The following is a 21,447-nucleotide window of genomic DNA, read 5'->3' as shown; positions in this document are numbered from 1 at the left end:
ACCCTGACCTAACCAAACATAGAGAATAAATAAGGATCTCTAAGGTCAGGGCGTGACAGCACCTTAGATGTTATTTTAGAATCCTCCAATCCTCTTATGCTCTTAGTACTGTAGCCTACTCCTGACGTCACGTTGTACAGCGCCATAGGGGTTTTGTTTTTCTTGGAATAGAAACACCATCATATTAATCAAATTAATGAAGCTACATTTCTTAAAATCAATCCCATATACTATGTTCTTACAACAAAGGTTTTAAATGACCTATTAATGCCAATATTGAAGACTATCAAATGCTTTTCAAAGATGCCCTCTGGTGGTCAAACTAGCACTAACTTGCATTAATGGTAAAAATGGCTGACAATGAAATAACGTGCCATAGAATTCTGCAATAGCCCGCAAGGTGTGCTGCAGTATGACGTAAGTTTTAATGGAGGAGCCACTGTAGCTATTGGTTAACAATTTAACTAACGATTAAGCAGTCTTATGGCTTTGGGGTAGAAGCTGTTGAGGGTCCTGTTGGTTCCAGACTTGCTGCATTGGTACAACTTGTCATGTGGTAGCAGAGAGAAAAGTCTGACTTAGGTGGCTGTGCCAAATCTTTTCAGGCTCCTGAGGGGGAGGAGGTGGTGTTGTGCCTTCTTCATGACTGTGTTGGTGTGTGTGGACAATGATGATAATTCCTTGGTGATGTGGACACAGAGGAACTTGAAGCACAATTTAGGATACATCACCAGGAAGAGAAATACATTAATTTCCATAATTCTGCATTTTTGTGCAGATCTGGGACCCATGATGAAATTATGTTACAGCAATTACGCACCCCTTAGAGGCCCCAGTTTTGAGGATCAGTTGCCTACCCTTGTACCGGGTGTAAAATCGCTTCACTTCAATCGCTTCAACGTCATGTTGCCATGTCATAGCTAACACCTTATTCTTTCTGCAGACATCTTTAAATCTTAATTCTGGGGCAGATATTTAAGAGGTTTTGGAAAACGTGGTCTTCTATTTCCAAACTTTGCACCTGCACAGTTCTTACAGTAAATGTGTCTTTGTAAAATGTTTGGTGGAAATTTATAAAAGTAGTCATTGTGCATGGAGTTGTATCGTTTCTTAAACTCAGTGCAATTCCATTACTGTGGAATTGCTCATGTCATATTACAGACTTGATTACATTTTTTCATATCTAAAGCAGGGAGCAGTACAGAGAGCAATCAATCAAAACTTTTGACAAATCAAAATGTATTTGTCACATGCGCCGAATACAAAAGGTGTAGGTAGACCTTACCGTGAAATGCTTACTTACAAGCCCTTAATAACCTCTTGATTCTAGCCATCCCGGATCCGGGATCGTGAATACAGCCTCAAGCTCATTACCATAACGCAACGTTAACTATTCATGAAAATCGCAAATGAAATTAAATTAATATGCTAGCTCTCAAGCTTAGCCTTTTGTTAACAACACTGTCATCTCAGATTTTCAAAATATGCTTCTCAACCATAGCAAAACAAGCATTTGTGTAACAGCTAGCGTAGCTAGCGTAGCATTTAGCGTTAGCATCAGCAGGCAACATTTTCACAAAAACCAGAAAAGCATTCAAATAAATAATTTACCTTTGAAGAACTTCGGATGTTTTCAATGAGGAGACTCTCAGTTAGATAGCAAATGCTCAGTTTTTCCTGAAAGATTATTTGTTTAGGAGAAATCGCTCCGTTTGGTGCGTCACGTTTGGCTACCAAAAAAAAATGAAAATTCAGTCATCAAAACGCCAAACTTTTTTCCAAATTAACTCCATAATATCAACTGAAACATGGTAAACGTTGTTTAGAATCAATCCTCAAGGTGTTTTTCACATATCTCTTCATGATATATCGTTCGTGAAAGCCTCCTCTCTCCTCTCAATCACTGGATGACTGCGTGCAGCTTGTAGATTACGCACCAATTTAGACAAAGGACACCGGGCGGACCCCTGGTAAATGTGGTCTCTTATGGCCAATATTCCAATGATATGCCTACAAATACGTCACAATGCTGCAGACACCTTGGAGAAAGGGCAGGCTCATTCCTGGTGCATTCACAGCCATATAAGGAGACAATGGAAAACAGAGCCTCAAAAATTCTGCTCATTTCCTGTTTGAAGTTTCATCTTGGTTTCGCCTGTAGCATGAGTTCTGTTGCACTCACAGATAATATCTTTGCAGTTTTGGAAACGTCAGAGTGTTTTCTTTCCTAAGCTGTCAATTATATGCATAGTCGAGCATCTTTTCGTGACAAAATATTGCGCTTAAAACAGGCACGTTTTTTTATCCATAAATTAAAAGAGCGCCCCCTATATCCAAGAAGTTTTTTAACCAACAATACAGTTCAAGAAAGAGTTAAGAAAATATTTACCATATTAACTAAAGTAAAAAATAATAAACGGTAACACATTAAAATAACATTAACAAGGCTGTATACAGGAGGTACTTGTACCAAGTCAATGTGTGGGGGTACAGGTTAGTCGAGGTAATTTGTACATGTAGGTAGGGGTAAAGTGACTATGCATAGTTAATAGCGAGTAGCAGCAGTGTAAAAAGAAATGTAAATAGTCCTGGTGGCCATTTGATTAATTGTTCAGCAGTCTTATGGCTTTGGGGTAAAATCTGTTAAGGAGCATTTTGGTCCTAGACTTGGCGCTCCGGTAGCAGAGAGAACAGTCTATGACTTTGGTCACTGGAGTTTTTGACATTTTTTGGGGTCTTTCTCTGACATGCCTAGTATATACAGTAGGTACTGGTTGGCAGGAAGCTTGGCCCCAGTGATGTACTGGCCCGTACGCACTACCATCTGTAGTGCCTTACGGTCAGATGCAGAGCAGTTGCCATACCAGGCGGTGATGCAACTGGTCAGGATGCTCTTGATGGTGCAGCTGTAGAACTTTTTGAGGATCTGGGGACCCATGCCAAATCTTTTCAGTCTCCTTAGGGGGAAAAGGTGTTGTTGTGCCCTCTTCATGACTATCTTGGTGTGTTTGGACCATGATAGTTTGTTTGTGTCCACATCACCAAGGAACTTGAAACTCTCGACCAGCTCGACTACAGCCCAGTCGATGTTAGTGGGGGCCTGTTCGGCGTGCCTTTTCCTGTAGTCCACAATCAACTCCTTTGACTTGCTCACATTGAGGGCGATGTTGTTGTCCTGGCACCACACTGTCAGATCTCTGACCTCCTCCCTATAGGCTGTATCATAATTTCCGGTGATCAGGCCTACCACTGTTGTGTCGTCAGAAAACTCAATGATGGTGTTGGAGTCATGTTTGGCCACGCAGTCGTGGGTGAACAGGGAGTACAGGAGGGGTCTGAGTACGCACCCCTGAGAGGCCCCAGTGTTGAGGATCAGCGTGGGAGACGTGTTGTTGCCTACCCTTACCACCTCGGGCGGCCCATCAGGAAGTCCAGGATCCAGTTGCAGAGGGAGGTGTTTAGTCCCAGGGTCCTTAGCTTAGTGATGTTTTTTTTGTGGCCACTATGGTGTTGAACGCTGAGCTGTAGTCAATGAACAGCATTCACACATAGGTGTTCCTTTTCTCCAGGTGGGAAAGGGCACTGTGGAGTGTGATGGAGATCATCTGTGCGTCATCTGTGGATCTGTTGGGGCGGTATGCAAATTGGAGTAGGTCTAAGGTACCCAGGATGATGCTGTTGATGTGAGCCATTACCAGCCTTTCAAAGCACTTCGTGGCTACCGACGTGAGTGCTACGGTGTGGTAATCATTTAGGCAGGTTACCTTTGTTTCCTTGGGCACAGGGACTATAGTGGTCTGCTTGAAACATGTAGATATTATAGACTCGGTCAGGTAGAGGTTGAAAATGTCAGTGATGCCACTTGTCAGTGAAGACACTTGCCAGTTGAGTACACGTCCTGGTAATCCATCTCGCCCCACGGCTTTGTGAATGTTGACTTGTTTAAAGGTCTTGCTCACATCGGCTACCGAGAGAGTTATCACACAGTCGTCCAGAACAGCTGATGCTCGCGGCTGGGTTTCCCTTTTTAGTCCATAATAGTTTTCAAGCCCTGCCACATCCGATGTGAATCAGAGCCGGTGTAGTAGGATTCAGTCTTAATCCTTATTGATGCTTTGCCTGTTTGATGGGCGTAGCGGGATTTCTTACAAGTGTACAGATTAGTCTCCCGCTCTTTGAAAGCGGTAGCTCTAGCCTTTAGCTCGATGCGCATGTTGCTTGTAATCCATGGCTTCTGGTTGGGATATGTACATAAGGTCACTGGGAATCACGTCGTCGATGCACTTATTGATGAAGCCGATGAGTGAGGTGGTAACCTCCTCAATGCCATTGGATGAATCCCGGAACATATTCCAGTCTGTGCTAGCAAAACAGTCATGTAGCGTAGCATCCGTGTCATCTGACCCCTTCCGTATTGAGCGAGTCACGGGTACTTCCTGCTTTAGTTTTTGCTTGTAAGCATGAATCAGGAGGATATAATTATGGTCAGATTTTCCAAATGGAGGGTGAGGGAGAGCTTTGTATGCGTCTCTGTGTGTGGAGTAAAGGTGACATAGAATTGTTTTTCCTCTGGTTGCACATGTGACATGCTGGTAGAAATGAGGTAAAACGGATTTAAGTTTGCCTGCATTAAAGTCCCCGGCCACTTGGAGCGTTGCTTCTGCATGAGCATTTTCTTGTTTGCTTATGGCGGGCGGTATACAGTTGGTTGAGTACGGTGTTAGTGCCAGCATTGGTTTGTGGCGGTAATGGACAGCTACGAATAATATAGATGAGAACTCTCTTGATAAATAGGGGGGTCTACAGCTTACCATAAGGTACTCTACCTCAGGCGAGCAAGACCTCGAGACTTCTTTAATTTTAGACATTGCGCACCAGCTGTTGATGACAAATAGACACAAACCCCCGCCCCTAGTCAAGCAGTATATCCTTCGCGTCGGACTCATTAAAGAAAATGATCTTTGTTCAGTTCGAGGTGAGTAATCGCTGTTCTGATGGCCAGAAGTTATTGCCAGTCATAAGAGACGGTAGCAGCAATATTATGTACAAAATAATATTATGTACAAAATAATTTGAAAAATAAGTTACAAACAATGCAAAAAAACTAACAAAATAGCACAATTGGTTAGGAGCCTGTAAAACGGCAGCCATCCCCTCCGGCACCATTCTAATGATAGTTACTCATTACCTCCTCCATTTCTTTAATCCATCTGCTCTTCCCTCCACTCCTCTCTCCATCCCCCCCTCCCTCACCCTCACCCTCTCTCTCCCCTTAACCCTCCCTGTCTCCCTCTCTCTCCCTGTCTCTTCCTGTGTCAGGTCAGGCCTGGTTTGTAGCTGCGTCTTAATTTAAGAACCCCAATCCACACATAAACTTAACAAGTAATACTGACTATTACCGCCCTGCAGCCTCCCGTCTGGCCGTTTGCACGTCTCCTAAACACAGTTCAATCTTCTGCTCTGCTCGTCCAGCAGTGCTACGCCTGATAGTGTGTGTGTGTGTGTGTGTGTGTGTGTGTGTGTGTGTGTGTGTGTGTGTGTGTGTGTGTGTGTGTGTGTGTGTGTGTGTGTGTGTGTGCGCGTGTGTGTCTTTCTGCTCATCCAGCGCAGTTCGCCTAATAGGACAGGACAGGGTGACATTCTGGCATGCCTCTAGAGAACAGCTAGGGTATTCAACAATGTGTACACACAAACACACATGCAAACCGTACCCTTTTTTCAACAATTAATTTTTATATTTTCCACAAACAGAGCAGCATTTCGCTCCCCGATCCTGGCGTCCAGGAGTATTTTAGTATTAATATTTAACAATATTTCCATCTCAAAATGTCAAGCGCATGAGTTTGCGAGCGTTTCCCTTGACCACAGTTTAATAAGCTGTAATTATATACCATTCATGAAACATACTGCGGCTGTGTTATGTGTTTATTGTTAGGTACATGTATTTTGCCGTTCCTAGTATTTTAATATTCAGTCTGCATATTCTTTATTGATTTGCTGAATGGTCTAATTTGAAAGGATCATTGCTACACTGTATCCGAGTCCCAAATGCCACCCCGTTCCCATTTGTGCACTATATAAGGAATATGGTTCCATTTGGGACACAGCCTGTAACAGTGTTTTTTCGTGACTGCCACCCCTTATTGGAACTTGAAGTAAAGGGACCCCTCATTTTCAGGACCATTTATATACCCTTTCTGATCTGCACAAAAACACCCTTAACCTGAAACCCTCCCAACCCTCATCCTCTATCCTTCCAGAGCTGCTCTTTCTCTTCCCCTCCCTGTCTCTCCTTTTGTTTTTCCCTCTCTCCCTCTATCTCTCTCCTCCCTCTGTCTCTCTCTCCATCTCTCCCTTCATCTCTCCCCCTTTTCTCTCTCTAACCATGCAGCATCACAGCACAAATATTTGGACGTGTGTTTTATGGACTGGAAGCTCGCTCTGTCTGTCACAGTCTGCTCTTTATGGGGAGCACGTGCACACGTGTGAAAACAAGATAGTGTACTCTTAAAACTGCACGCGCCCACTAATGACACGGCATGCCTTTAACAACAGCCTACGTCTGAGGCGTGAGTTACTGCCGCGGCAACGGGTTACGAGACAGAGACCGAGGGAAACCCGGCACTCAGATACAGATACACACACACACAAACAGGGCTCAGATTTTCAGGCGAAGGGGATCTTAGGGGGGATTTAGAAAGGTTGGGGAGGAGGGAAGGAGATATAGGAGAGGAGGGAAAGGGGGGACAATGGAGGCAGAGTGGTGTGGTATACATGTTTTGTATTTTCTTTTCTAGCTTGGAGATAGTTGAACATTCACACACTAGAAGTCTGTGGATCTGGTCTCTGGATATCCTACTTGCTGTGTTCACTATCAGATCACCCCAGGAGAGGGCATCAATGAGCTCAGGCCATACTAAAGAAATTGTACACGAGAGGGCGACTTATTTTAGCACAGCTTTGCTGATCTACGGTATGAGGCGGTCTCGAAGCACAGCTGTGCTAGAAATGTTGTTTAACACAACCTCAAGTGTACAATTTATTTTCTACAACAGGTCACCAATTAAAAAATAAATAAAAACATTTAAAAATGTATTCATAGGGTACTATTTCATCCCTCCACAAGAATATAGTCCCTACACAAATCTATGGTTGCCAGCCAAGCCGGCCGGTTGTTTGTTCTACTGTATTGGCATTGTTATAATTTAAACTGACTGGCTGTTTGGCCTGGGGGGTAGGTTTATGACAGTCATAAATACCTCTTTTCCCCCTTTTCCTCTCTCTACCCTACTGAGGTTACATTTGCAAAACCCTTGGTTAACATAGAGATTCTGGGAACATCAGAAGGTGGAGGGAAATTAACTATATTCTGGTAATGCGACCAATTGAACGTATGCGGTGGTACTTAATGAATATGATGTCAGTTCGGTTGTCATCTGAGACTTTCTCATCAATGATAAGATGACATAAACTCTACAGTGGAAAGTCTACACATCAGAGTTATCGGATTCACATGGAATTGTTGTTCAATTTAAATGTTTGAATATGAAATTATTCGTGATGGGATGAAATCAGTGGAACGCCCCTGTGAAGGGACATGGGCTATAAAACTTTTCAAACACGCCCTCCTCTCCCTTCCTATATATCTTTAACCGATTGCTGCCTGCACCTGCCCGCATGTCCAACATCACTACTCTGGACGGCTCTGACTTAGAATATGTGGACAACTACAAATACCTAGGTGTCTGGTTAGACTGTAAACTCTCCTTCCAGACCCACATCAAACATCTCCAATCCAAAGTTAAATATAGAATTGGCTTCCTATTTTGCAACAAAGCATCCTTCACTCATGCTGCCAAACATACCCTTGTAAAACTGACCATCCTACCAATCCTCGACTTCGGCGATGTAATTTACAAAATAGCCTCCAATACCCTACTCAACAAATTGGATGCAGTCTGTCACAGTGCCATCCGTTTTGTCACCAAAGCCCCATATACTACCCACCATTGCGACCTGTATGCTCTCGTTGGCTGGCCCTTGCTTCATACTCGTCGCCAAACCCACTGGCTCCATGTCATCTACAAGACCCTGCTAGATAAAGTCCCCCCTTATCTCAGCTCGCTGGTCACCATAGCATCACCCACCTGTAGCACGCGCTCCAGCAGGTATATCTCTCTGGTCACCCCCAAAACCAATTCTTTCTTTGGCCGCCTCTCCTTCTAGTTCTCTGCTGCCAATGACTGGAACGAACTACAAAAATCTCTGAAACAGGAAACACTTATCTCCCTCAATAGCTTTAAGCATCAGCTGTCAGAGCAGCTCACATATTACTGCACCTGTACATAGCCCATCTATAATTTAGCCCATACAACTACCTCTTTCCCTACTGTTTTTATTTTATTTATTTATTTATTTTGCTCCTTTGCACCCCATAATTTGTATTTCTACTTTGCACATTCTTCCACTGCAAATCTACCATTCCAGTGTTTTACTTGCTATATTGTATTTACTTTGCCACCATGGACTTTTTTGCCTGTACCTCCCTTAACTCATGTCATTTGCTCACATCGTATATAGACTTGTTTCTACTGTATTATTGACTGTATGTTTGTTTTACTCCATGTGTAACTCTGTTGTTGTATGTGTCGAACTGCTTTGCTTTATCTTGGACAGGTCGCAATTGTAAATGAGAACTTGTTCTCAACTTGCCTACTTGGTTAAATAAAGGTGGTGAAAAATAATAATAATAATATATATATATATATATATATATATATATATAAGCCCTTGACGACAATATAACCTCCTGTTCCGAGGATGTAGGACGACGGTCCTATGTCAGAATGGTTCAGATAATAACTACAGAACGAAGCCAACATCAGCGTGAGCTTTGGTTGCGAATGGTATGAACTTTGAACTACAGAAGTGATACCTCCTAGCCGTTGAGTTAGCAACAGCAGATGCAACGAGGGTTAGGAAGGAACAGACAGAGTATCCCGTCTATCACCCAACGACGTTACTACAACGTATCCAATTGACAACCAGAGACATTCTTCAAAGGACTCGGTTTGGCAACACGGCCTTCCATCTACCACCAACCTACCGAAGCGTAGCTCAGAGTAAATATTTATTGCATTTTCCTTTTCCAAATGGGCGGTAATTTAGAATGCATAAGATACTGTATTTACGATAGCACAGCTTCGCCCTTTGTTCCCCAGTCTTCCCCTCTTTCACTGTCATATCTGTTCCACCCGCTCGGGACGTTTTCCTTTATGACGTAATTTGTAATCAAGTTATGATTTAATTATGTGTATGTGTAATTCTGTGTGATTAGTTAGGTATTTAGTAAATCAATAATTAAACCCAATTTTGTATTGGTGATTCAAATTGTTAGCCAGGGTTCGTGCAGATAACCAAGAATTTACAATTTTCAGATGAGACTGAATTAAGATGACGATTAATATTGACTGCTATTGATGTCAAATATTACTAGGTCTTTAAGAGTTTATTCGGAAGATAACAGCTCTATAAATATTATTTTGTGGTGCCCGACTCTCTAGTTAATTACATTTACATGATTAGCTCAATCAGGTAATATTAATTACGGAGAAATTATTTTATAGAATAGCATGTCATATCACTTAATCCGGCATAGCCAAAGACACGACACCAGCTAAGCCCTCAGGTCGTCTGTTCGACAGGTTGTTATGGGCAGACACCGCAGCTGCTGACAGCGGATCAACGGATCAATCATCATGCTCATCAAGCAGAAATACACTGTAGGCTACACTTATAGCCTACTGCCGGACCATTTTACAGAAAGTGTTGTATTATTGTAATTAAATTATTGTAATCCTAACACTGAAAAAAATTGTCTACCACCCACTAGACGATTCTATGCCGACTCTTCCCCCTTGCTAGCTAGCCAACTACACAGCTAGCACAATCCCTTCAAAATGAAACTGAGACAGAAAACCAGCTTCATTTTGTTTTGTTTTACCTGTATCGACATGTCTTTTGTATATACAGTTGAAGTGTACTTACACTTAGGTTGGAGTCATTAAAACTTGTTTTTCAACCACTCCCCAAATGTATTGTTAACAAACTATAGTTTTGGCAAGTCGGTTAGGACATCTACTTTCTGCATGACACAAGTCATTTATCCAACGATTGTTTACAGACAGATTATTTCACTTTTAATTCCAGTGGGTCAGAAGTTTACATACAGTAAGTTGACTGTGCAGTTTGGAAAATTCCAGAAAATTATGTAATGGCTTTAGAAGCTTCTGTTAGGCTAATTGACATCATTTGAGTCAATTGGAGGTGTACCTGTGGATGTATTTCAAGGCCTACCTTCAAACTCAGTGCCTCTTTGCTTGACACCATGGGAAAATCAAAATAAATCAGCCAAGACCTCAGAAAAACAATTGTAGACCTCCATAAGTCTGGTTCATCCTTGGGAGCAATTTGCAAACACCTGAAGGTACCCCGTTCATCTGTACAAACAATAATAGGCAAGTATAAACACCATGGGACCACGCAGTCGTTATACCGCTCAGGAAGGACATACGTTCTGTCTCCTAGAGATGAACGTACTTTGGTGTGAAAAGTGCAAATCAATCCCAGAACAGCAACAAATGACCTTGTGAAGATGCTGGAGGAAACAGGTACAAAAGTATCTATATCCACAGTAAAACAAGACCTATATCGACATAACCTGAAAGGCCGCTCAGCAAGGAAGAAGCCACTGCTCCAAAACCGCCATTAAAAAGCCAGACTACAGTTTGCAATTGCACATGGGGACAAAGATCATACTTTTTGGAGAAATGTCCTCTGGTCTGATGAAACAAAAATAGAACTGTTTGGCCATAATGACCATTGTTATGTTTGGAGGAAAAAGGGGAGCCTTGCAAGCCGAAGAACACCATCCCAACAGTGAAGCACTGGGGTGGCAGCATCATGTTGTGGGGTGCTTTGCTGCAGGAGGGACTGGTGCATTTCACAAAATAGATGGCATCATGAGGCAGGACAATTATGTGGATATATTGAAGCAACATCTCAAGACATCAGCCAGGAAGTTAAAGCTTGATCGCAAATGGGTCTTTGAAATGGACAATGACCTGAACCATACTTCCAAAGTTGTGGCAAAATGGCTTAAGGACAACAAAGTTAAGGTGGAAGGCCACCTGACACGTTTGAACCAAGTTAAACAATTGAAAGACAATGCTACCAAATTCTAATTGAGTGTATATAAACTTCTGACCCACTGGGAATGTGATGAAAGAAATAAAAGCTGAAATAAATCATTCTCTCTACTATTATTCTGACTTTTCACATTCTTAAAATAAAGTGGTGATCCTAACTGACCTAAGACAGGGAATTTTTACTAGGATTAAATGTCAGGAATTGTGAAAAACTGAGTTTAAATGTATTTGGCTAAGGTGTATGTAAACTTCCGACTTCAACTGTATTCATAAAAATTATGCTGATGCATGATTTTGCCAGTATCGGAAAATCTGCTGTCTCGTCCGACATGTTCATTCTCTGTGCGATAGTGGAGATCACTATTCAAAGTTTTTTAAAAATGTAGAGGTCGGCGAGTCAGAAAAGGTTTGTACAAACCTAACCTAATGTAGCAGGCGTAAAAGAAACGCCTGAAACTAGATCAAACTGGTCTTAATGAGAAGAAGAAAAAACTGTCAGTGGAGGTTCTCTTCTGCACTGTTCAAGCAATCCAGTAAATGTGGAGGAGGAGTTAAGATGGAGTGTCGCCTTGTTAATGTCGAGAAGTATAAGTCACGTCACAAACTCTCTTTCCATTTCCCCTGAAAACCTGAACATCTGATTGTTGGGGAGTCGGCAGAGGCTATTGCAAACCAAATGTTAGGCTAGAATCAAGGGGAAATAATTTCTACATGCTTTTTTTTAGGGTGGAGATCAAGTTTATGGATTGCCTGGCTGAGCTGATGGGACAGTGGATACGCAGGGATTTCTCAGATAGAACAGAAAACAAGTAGTCCATTTTTTTTCATAGGCCTACCAGTTATAAAAAAGCTTTTTTAGCTTAGAACACGTCTCAACCAATCGCAATGCTTGTTTTGACAAACCCGTTGTAGAAAGTAGGGTTTATGTTTACAATTTGTTCAGACATTTAGGTGAAACATTAGCATTTCCTATCTGGCAATATTGATCATTCCACATCCTGTTATAGGCTAGTGTGACTGGTGGCTAAATTGGTGTGGCTTAAAAGTCCATTTTTGGAACCCCTCCAAAATTTTCAAACAGAAACGGGGTGTGACTTTGGTGGTTGGTCGATGTGTCATTCTTGTCATGCACTGCGACCGACGTCACTAGTTCGTTAGCTAAGTTAGACACTTTAGCTATCCAGTAACTCTTCCAGTATGTGTTGATGTCATTTCACAAGATACATTTTTTGGACGGAAGCTGAGATCAATAAGAAATGGCACTTCTGTAGCCAAGTATCTTATTCATCCATTTCTGGTGGTTTCAAGCATTACAATTTTTAAAATAATAAATTACCTGGTATGATGGTGCACTGATTAGTTAAACAGTTTCGTTTTTGTCCAAAGTCTAATTCGTTTAATCAATTTAACAACATAATTGAGTGTTAGATGGTTCTGCTAAGACCTGGATTAAATTGGTTGAACTTGATTATTAGTGGCACAAAGGTGTTTACCCAGAGCATCACACGGGTCAGATGGATTTGCTTTATAAAAATTGGACTTGCCAATAAAAACATCCAAAAATGTCCGTCATTAATGGTAGAAGAAAGTGTTGGAGCACTCCAAAAAAGATTTAAGGTCTGTCCCAAATCAAATCAAATCTTATTTGTCACATACACATGGTTAGCAGATATTAATTCGAGTGTAGCGAAATGCTTGTGCTTCCAGTTCTGACAGTGCAGTAATATCTAACAAGCAATCTAACAATTTCACAACAACTACCTTATACACACAAGTGTAAAGGAATGAATAAGAATATGTACATATAAATATATGGATGAGCGATGGCTGAACGACATAGGCAAGATGCAGTAGATGGTATAGAGTACAGTATATACATATGAGATGAGTAATGTAGGGTATGTAAACATTACATAAAGTGGCATTGTTTAAAGTGACTAGAGATACATTTATTACATCCAATTTTTAATTATTAAAGTGGCTAGAGATTTGAGTCAGTATGTTGGCAGCAGCCACTCAATGTTAGTGATGGCTGTTTAACAGTCTGATGGCCTTGGAGATAGAAGCTGTTTTTCAGTCTCTCGGTCCCAGCTTTGATGCACCTGTACTGACCTCGCCTTCTGGATGATAGCGGGGTGAACAGGCAGTGGCTCGGGTGGTTGTTGTCCTTGATGATCTTTTTGACATTCCTGTGACATCGGGTGGTGTAGGTGTCCTGGATGGCAGGTAGTTTGACCCCGGTGATGAGTTGTGTAGACCTCACTACCCTCTGGAGAGCCTTATGGTTGTGGGCGGAGCAGTTGCCGTAACAGGCGGTGATACAGCTCGACAGGATGCTCTCGGTTGTGCATCTGTAAAAGTGTGTGAGTGTTTTTGGTGACAAGCCAAATTTATTCAGCCTCCTGAGGTTGAAGAGGCGCTGTTGCGCCTTCTTCAACACGCTGTCCTTGTGGGTGGACCATTTCAGTTTGTCAGTGATGTGTATGCCGAGGAACTTAAAACGTTCCACCTTCTCCACTACTGTCCCGTTGATGTGGATAGGGGGGTGCTCCTTCTGCTGTTTCCTGAAGTCCATGATCATCTCCTTTGTTTTGTTGACGTTGAGTGTGAGGTTATTTTCCTGACACCACACTCCGAGGGCCCTCACTTCCTCCCTGTAGGCCGTCGCGTCGTCTCTAGTTTTGTCTGAAAACTTGATGATTGAGTTGGAGGCGTGCATGGCCACGCAGTCATGGGTGAACAGGGAGTAAAGGAGAGGGCCGAGAACACACCCTTGTGGGGCCCTAGTGTTGAGGATCAGCGAGGTGGAGATGTTGTTTCCTACCCTCACCACCTGGGGGCGGCCCATCAGAAAGTCCAGGGCCCAGTTGCACAGGGCGGGGCCGAGACCCAGGGTCTCGATCTTAATGACGAGTTTGGAGGGTACTATGGTGTGGTACTATGGTAACAGCATTCCTACATAGGTATTCCTCTTGTCTAGATGGGTTAGGGCAGTGTGCAGTGTGATTGCGATTGCGTCGTCTGTGAAACTATTGCAAATTGGAGTGGGTTTAGGGTGACAGGTAGGGTGGAGGTGAAATTATCATTGACTAGTCTCTCAAAACACTTCATGATGACAGAAGTGAATGCCACGGAGCGATAGTCATTTAGCTAAGTTACCTTAGCTTTCTTGGGAACAGGAACAATGGTGGCCCTCTTGAAGCATGTTGGAACAGCAGACTGGGATAGGGATTGATTGAATATGTCCGTAAACACACCAGCCAGCTGGTCTGCGCATGCTCATAGGACGTGGCTAGGGATGCCGTCTGGGCCGGCAGCCCTGCGAGGTTTAACACGTTTAAATGTTTTACTCACCTTGGCTGCAGTGATGGAGAGCCCGCAGGTTTTGGTAGCGGGCCGTGTCAGTGGCACTGTATTGTCCTCAAAGCGAGCAAAAAATTTGTTTAGTTTATCTGGGAGGAAGACATATATGTCCGCAACGGAGCTGGTTTTCTTTTTGTCATCCGTGATTGACTGTAGACCCTGCCACATACATCTCGTGTTTGAGCCGTTGAATTGCGACTCTACTTTGTCTCTATCTTGACGCTAAGCTTGTTTGATTTCCTTGCAGAGGGAATAGCTACACTGTTTGTATTCGGTCATGTTTCCGGTCGCCTCGCCCTGATTAAAAGCAGTGGTTTGCACGAATGCTGCCACCAATCCACGGTTTCTGGTTGGAGAAGGTTTTAGTAGTCACCGTGGGTACAACATCACCGATGCACTTGCTAATAAACTCGCTCACCGAATCAGCGTATACATCAATGTTGTTGTCTGATGTTATCCAGAACATGTCCCAGTCCACGTGATCGAAGCAATCTTGAAGTGTGGAATCAGATTGGTCGGACCAGCGTTGAACAGACCTGAGCATGGGCGTTTCCTGTTTTAATTTCTGTCTATAGGCTGGGAGCAACAAAATAGAGTCGTGGTCAGATTTGCCGAAGGAGGGCGAGGGAGGGCTTTGTATGCGTCTGTAAGTTTGAGTTCAGTAATGATCCAGAGTAGCAATGATCCAGTCCTATGGCCCTGGTCAAAGGTAGTGCACTAAGGAATAGGGTGCCATTTGATACGTAGGCTACTAAATCTTAGAGCACTAAAAACATCTTTATTCCATGAGACTGGATTCGTGTTATATTAAACACTATCAGGATCACAGCAAACCCATGGATATGTCCCAATGGCACCATATTCCGTATATAGTGCACTACTTTTGACCAGAGCGCGAACACGCACACACACACGCACACACACACGCAAACACACACTGAGCTAAGAACTGGAGAAGCTGTGGCAGCCTAGGACGAGATGGAGCAGTGGGGGTTGTTTTCTCTGGTCACTGTCATGTGAGGAGAAGGAGGATCAGTATCAGTGTCACTCGCTGGCTATGTGTGTGAGTTTGTGTGACAGATGGATGGGACGCGGTGGCCCTATAATCCTCCCGGCAAGTGTCTGGCCTTCCTCTGACCCTGCGTGGGATTGCCTCCACGGAGAAAACTCAATCTCCCAACAGCACCCTGGGGCCACCTGACTCCACTCCTACCCTTTACTCTACACTGACAACCCAGGGAATGAGTAGCCTGAGCCTGCCTGGATGCTGAAGCATTTACGCCTGCTGCCTGTGAAAGATGGTGTTCATTTACAGACCCTCTCCATGTCTCACTTGAGACCACTACACGTTTTCCTCTCACCTCGTCTTCATGTTTGGTGCAGCCAAGGATGTGTTGGGTTCCAGAGAATGAGATGCACTGCTAGTGTTTTTCGCTCAGTATTAGACATTGGACTAACCTAGTCTGTCATCTGTTTACCTCCGGGGATAGTAGAGTTTATTTTGATGTCAGAGGAAGAGCATGTGTTTTCATACCCTGTTGTTTTTCTTCCTCTCTTCTTCTCTCTCTCTCCTTCCCTCTCTCTCCTTCTCTTCGACTTCCAGCTGGGTCCCTGGCGGCCCCGCGCATCCTAGGCCTGGCCGGACGGACCTGTTTTTGAAAAGGGGAAAAAATAACAACCTTTCTTCATCCCCTATCCCTCTCTATCCTCCATATCCCCCCTCTTTACCCCTCGAGCTGTTTTCTCTTCAAATAACTGATCAGACTTCAGGTTTCACACTGAGTAAGGCTAAACAGATACATTGTGTCTCCTCACATGCGATGCAAGCCTTCCTTTGTTTGGTAAGGTGCTGAAGTTTCTCTTGTCCAGAGTTACTTCCAGCTGTGATGTAGTAGTAAGTGTAGAGGGGATTCTGGCTGTAGTTGGATATTGGGCCACTAGATGGCGACAGCACCATTTCAGGGCGCTGTGTGTGTCTGTTACACATGGGACAAGTAGAGAAGTAGAAGGCATGCCTTTCCTTACAATCGGGCTCATTCCTTGCTCTTTTCTTTTCCACATGGCAAAGTTGCTTTGCCTCCCCCCTCTACACTCAAACCTGATTCTCTGTGATTTGTACAGAGGCGTACCAAGGCATGGCTGAATTTAGCATCTTGATTTGGACTATGTCTTGAAGTTCAGTGGTTACAGGCCTTTCGGGCACTGTAAAAGTCTCAGGAGCTCATGGTGCTGCGGCACTCTTCCTGTCCTTTCCAGGGCTCTGGACGGAAAGATGGATCCCACTTAATTTGGGAATATTGCTGTAATTCCTTCTAGGGATGCCGTTCCCGAAAGACGCTACAACCGATTTTCCTGCAGACCTGCACTGCAGGCAGATCAATCTCCCTACCAGGTCCCGCTCTGTCTGTCATTCCAATCATACTGTTATGATTAAACCTTACCCCTGTCCCTTAACCTTTTCTGTGACTGTGAAATACAGAGCGGATTTAGCACGGGACAATTCTTTTGACATGAGCTCAGTGACTGCTGCTGCTTTTGTCCTCTGTGTTCAAAGTAGCAGAGCTGTTGGAGAGATCCTGTAGGATCCTGTGGTCCAGGCCTGAGGCGCCTGCTGTCGCTGAGCTGCCCCGCCGTGTCCCAAAATGGTACCCTATTCCCTTTGTAGTGCACTACTTTTGACCAGATGTCTGGTCAAAAGTAGTGCACTACAAAGGGAATAGGGTACCATTTTGGGACATAGCCCTGGTCTCTGCTGGTCTCTTTTCCGCTTTTTATGGGATGTATGTAGGCTTATTGTGTGGAACACCACTAAACTTTGATTGCACTGGACAGTTTGGTCTATACATGCACTCTCGCTCTCTGTGGCTCTCTCACTCTCCAGTCTCCACAAACCAAGCCCTGTGCAGAAAGACAGCTGTGCTACAAATCTAGCAGGCGTAACAAAGGAGTTGCAAGGTTTGAATCGTCCCTCGTCCTACACTTTCCCTCAGAACGGAAAAGTGATACCTTCTTTACTGTTGATCTGTGAATTTACCACGTTTTACCTCCGGATTTTCTGTTTTACAGTTCAAACCGCTAGAACTAAACGTCTATGTTTTAAATGACCGGGCCCGGCGGGCTTGCCTGCGGTCTTTCCTGGCCCATTTGTTGCAGTGATATTTTCCACAGCAGGTTTTTGCCTCACCTGGAGCAACAGTCGTACCCGAGGTGTGTTCACAACCCGGCATGTCAGACACCATTGAACTCGCATTGCCGCAGATTTACACCTAGACTTGTGTGTGTGCTTATACACATTCAGGGTGGCTAAGCCTTCCGTCCGTGATCTACACCACAGCCAAGAAGCACTCGCTCCTGTACAGGATACAGATTGCTCCACTGGGGGTTGTGTGTTAGTGTGTGGCTCCTGTATGTGCTGGGAAACACTCTAAGTTCTGCATGTTTTTTTTCAATCGAAAACAACTCTGCAGCTTCCCCAAACACATTGAGAATACAGCTAAAGCCCCAAGCCACATAGGAACAGCACACAGCGGAGCCAGGTGCCTGAGACCTGAGGCGGAATAGTTAGTGTACGCTCCAACACCCTTTGACCCAGTGTGTGTGCTGCTCCATCGGGCTCCGTTCAGGGGTCCAAAGGAGGTAGTGTGTGTGTGTTGGACCCGCTGAATAGGGTTCCTGATGGAGTTATTTTGGCCTGAGAGAGAGAGCAGAGCATGGTGGAGCTGCCTGGAAGCTCTTTTGAATGTTAGCGGTGCTAGCCAGCTAGAACACCCTGACGCACAGCGCCTCAGGCACAGGGCCAAAAGCTGTCAGAACTCAGCTGCCACCATAGGAGGCATGGAGGCATGGAGCTGGGAGGGAGGTAGAGAGGATCAGAGAGGTGGCTGTGGCTCATGTTAGATAATATTTTTTGTTTTTTATCCTTTCTGCCTTTGAGCCATCCTGTGTTGGACTACCTGTGTTGTATCATAGGGAGGGGTGGGGGGCGTCAAACAGAGAGTGAAGTAGATTGGTAGTGGAGGCATGGAGCTGGGAGGGAGGTAGAGAGGATCAGAGAGATGGCTGTGGCTCATGTTAGATAATATTTTTGTTTTTTATCCTTTCTGCCTTTAAGCCATCCTGTGTTGGGCTACCTGTGTTGTATCATAGGGAGGGGTGGGGTGGGGTGGGGGGGGTGTCAAACAGAGAGTGGAGTAGATCGGTAGTGACTGCAGCTTGGCAGTTGGCACATGACTTCGAAGGGGGCAAGTCTAGCGTGGGTCATTGAGCCCCATGTTGTTTGGGTAGGAGCCTTAGGGTAAATGTTATTGGCTGGCCACTGTTATCTACGTTTTCAGCCCAGCTTTGATGGCTGCCTGGGCTAAGGGGAGGCATTCAGTAGCCTAGACCGGAGTGGCATGGTTAGCGAGGGAAGGAGATAGGAGGAGAAGGAGAGGAGGAGTTGATGGAGAGAGAGAGGGACATGGACATGGTAGGTAGGGGCCCTTAGGGTCTAGTGAAGTGGCCAGGGGGAGAAATGGAGCATACAGGGGAGTGTGTGTGTGGCGGAGCTGTAAAGCGTTTAATAACAAGGTGTGGGCGTGAGTCAAGGCCAGCCAGGGCTGGAGGATGTCGAGGAGGGGTGGAGGGTCGAGGAGGGGTGTATGAGGAACTGGGAGGGCGAGGGGCTGGGGCCTCCCAGTGAACCCCGCCACAACCCCAGCCCTTGTGTGTGTGTGTGTGTGTGTCTAATGCCAGCGTGCAGCTGCGCTACAGGGTTGGATCGAGTACAGAGGTCAATAAGTCATGTGCTCTGAGGCCTGCTCCCTGACTGACCCCGTCAGACCCAGCGCTCTGAGTCATTGACTGCAGCTAGCACACTGACACATTCCCACCTGCACAGCTATCTCTCATGATCTATGTCATGTTCTATAGGCCTTTATACTGTCCAAAAAAGAGAGAGAGAGACAGTGTGTGTGTGTGTGTGTGTGTGTGTGTGTGTGTGTGTGTGTGTGTGTGTGTGTATTTAGCATGTGTGTGGAGGTGTGTGTTTCCTCCTCTGGTGTCCTGACTCCTGACATCCCTGGAATCCTCCACTTCCTCGATGGAGAATCCTGAAACAGGGACACACACATCTGTCAGGGATAGAGGGAATATCAGGGAATCTTCTTCCAATTAGCCTAGCAGCACATGAGCTGTTTTTCCTCCGCTGTGTTTTATAGGCCGGAGCTGGGGGGGGGTAGTACCCTTGCTGTGTCTGAGGCGAGATTAACTGGCAAATGATTTTCTCTTAACGTTTTTACATGTTTGACATTTTTCCCCTTGTTCTTGCTGTTTTCCCCCTGTATGTGGATGGATTGATTCACAGTTGACTGGTTGTATTTACGAAGCGACGCGTTACCACGCTCGTTAGATTTTTCACAGGTCTGCTCTGTGGTGTTCTCTCCCTCCCCTCCCTCTCACCCGTGAGCCGGATTGTGTTTCCTATGTTTCCCCTGACCGTTGAAAGGGGGAGTAACGAAGGTCTGGAATAGGGCGTGTGTGTATATGTGTGTTCACAGTTGACCCTTCATGTTTATGGCCCAACACATTTTTGCTCTCCTCTGCTGAACAACCTCCTTCATTGATATGTACATCCACTTTCTTCCAGGTCCAACAACCTACTATCCCATACACACACACACATACACACACACACACACACACACACATACATACACACACATACAAACACACACATACAAACATACACACACATTCGTGCATGTGATGGTGGATGCGGTGAGGTGACGAGCAGTGCCTACATTTCTGTTCTCTCCTCTCTCTTCCAGGGAACACCGGATGCCTATGGCATGATGCCTGGAAAGAGACAGCTTGGAGTGAGGAGTTAGACAGAGGAGAGGACAGGAGCGGAGAGCAGTGACCAGAACCCTACACTCTACCCTACCCCTACTGGCTGCTGCAGTGTGGCTGTGCATTGCGGTGCCACTCTCAAACCCCACTGTGATATTCCTCAGCCAGGCAGGAACCATGCCGGCCCTGGCCACCGGATCTGGAAATGACTCAGGTACTGATGTGATGGGATGAACTCTGTTCCCTATTCACTCTCTCCTACTCACTATATCCACCGAACCCTATCCCTTTCATCCACTGCGCTGAACTCTGTGCCCTTTAGGCTGTACACACTCAACCCGGCTCCTTATTCCCATGTGTTGAATTCGGTCTCTCCTGTAGGTATGACAAAAAAGCCTTGTAGTACCCACTATATCCCCTGAACCGTTTGGTCTTCATCCACGGCTCTGAACTCAGTTACAACTACTACACTGAACCTTGTATCCTCTGAATACCATCCTCAACCCCCATTTAAATGAATATATATAACCCAAAGGCTATATACTGAAATGTAGTGTCTCCTCATATCTACTGCACTGATCTCTATCCCCTAGGCATTACAACGAACCCTATCCCCTACAGTACATTTACAACACTGAACCCTATCCCTAATGCATTACAATGGCACAGTGACGTGATTCACTACTCTTCTGATGCTCTCTTTCAGGCCCCACAGGTCTCATAAGGTCTCACAGGTGTTCACAGCAGACTAATGTCAAGCACGCACAGACACACACACACACACACACACACACACTCTCACTTCCACGACATCTGTCTGTCTCTGAGTGATAATGTCTAACACATATGTCCTCCCGCCATGTGTCAGTGACTCTGTCTGCCTCGTTGTGGTGATGTCAGAGATGGGAACATGTCAGGTCTGTCAACACGCAGACAGATGATGTCAGGGGTCAGAGGTTACGGGTCAACCCTTGCTCCAATTGGAGCCTGTCTCCTTGTCTATGAATGTGCATGCATGAGTGTGTGAGTGTTTGTGTGCAGACGCATC

At 44.8% G+C, this 21,447-nt stretch overlaps 1 protein-coding gene across 2 annotated transcripts in view; it reads left to right on the top strand.

Moving 5' to 3' along the window:
• The window catches only part of mpp7a (membrane palmitoylated protein 7a), a 261,584-nt gene that overhangs the window by 75,725 nt on the left and 164,412 nt on the right, over positions 1–21,447 (top strand). For both annotated transcript variants that reach the window (XM_042308490.1, XM_024393190.2), the window contains exon 3: positions 20,378–20,613. In XM_042308490.1, coding sequence (XP_042164424.1) covers positions 20,577–20,613 — 37 coding nt within the window. In that variant the 5' untranslated portion in view covers positions 20,378–20,576. The remainder of the gene's footprint in view (positions 1–20,377; positions 20,614–21,447) is intronic.

This window comes from Oncorhynchus tshawytscha, linkage group LG29 (genome assembly GCF_018296145.1).
Source record: "Oncorhynchus tshawytscha isolate Ot180627B linkage group LG29, Otsh_v2.0, whole genome shotgun sequence".
In the NCBI taxonomy this organism is placed as follows: Eukaryota; Metazoa; Chordata; class Actinopteri; order Salmoniformes; family Salmonidae; genus Oncorhynchus; species Oncorhynchus tshawytscha.
This window is presented reverse-complemented; position numbering and strand designations above follow the sequence as displayed.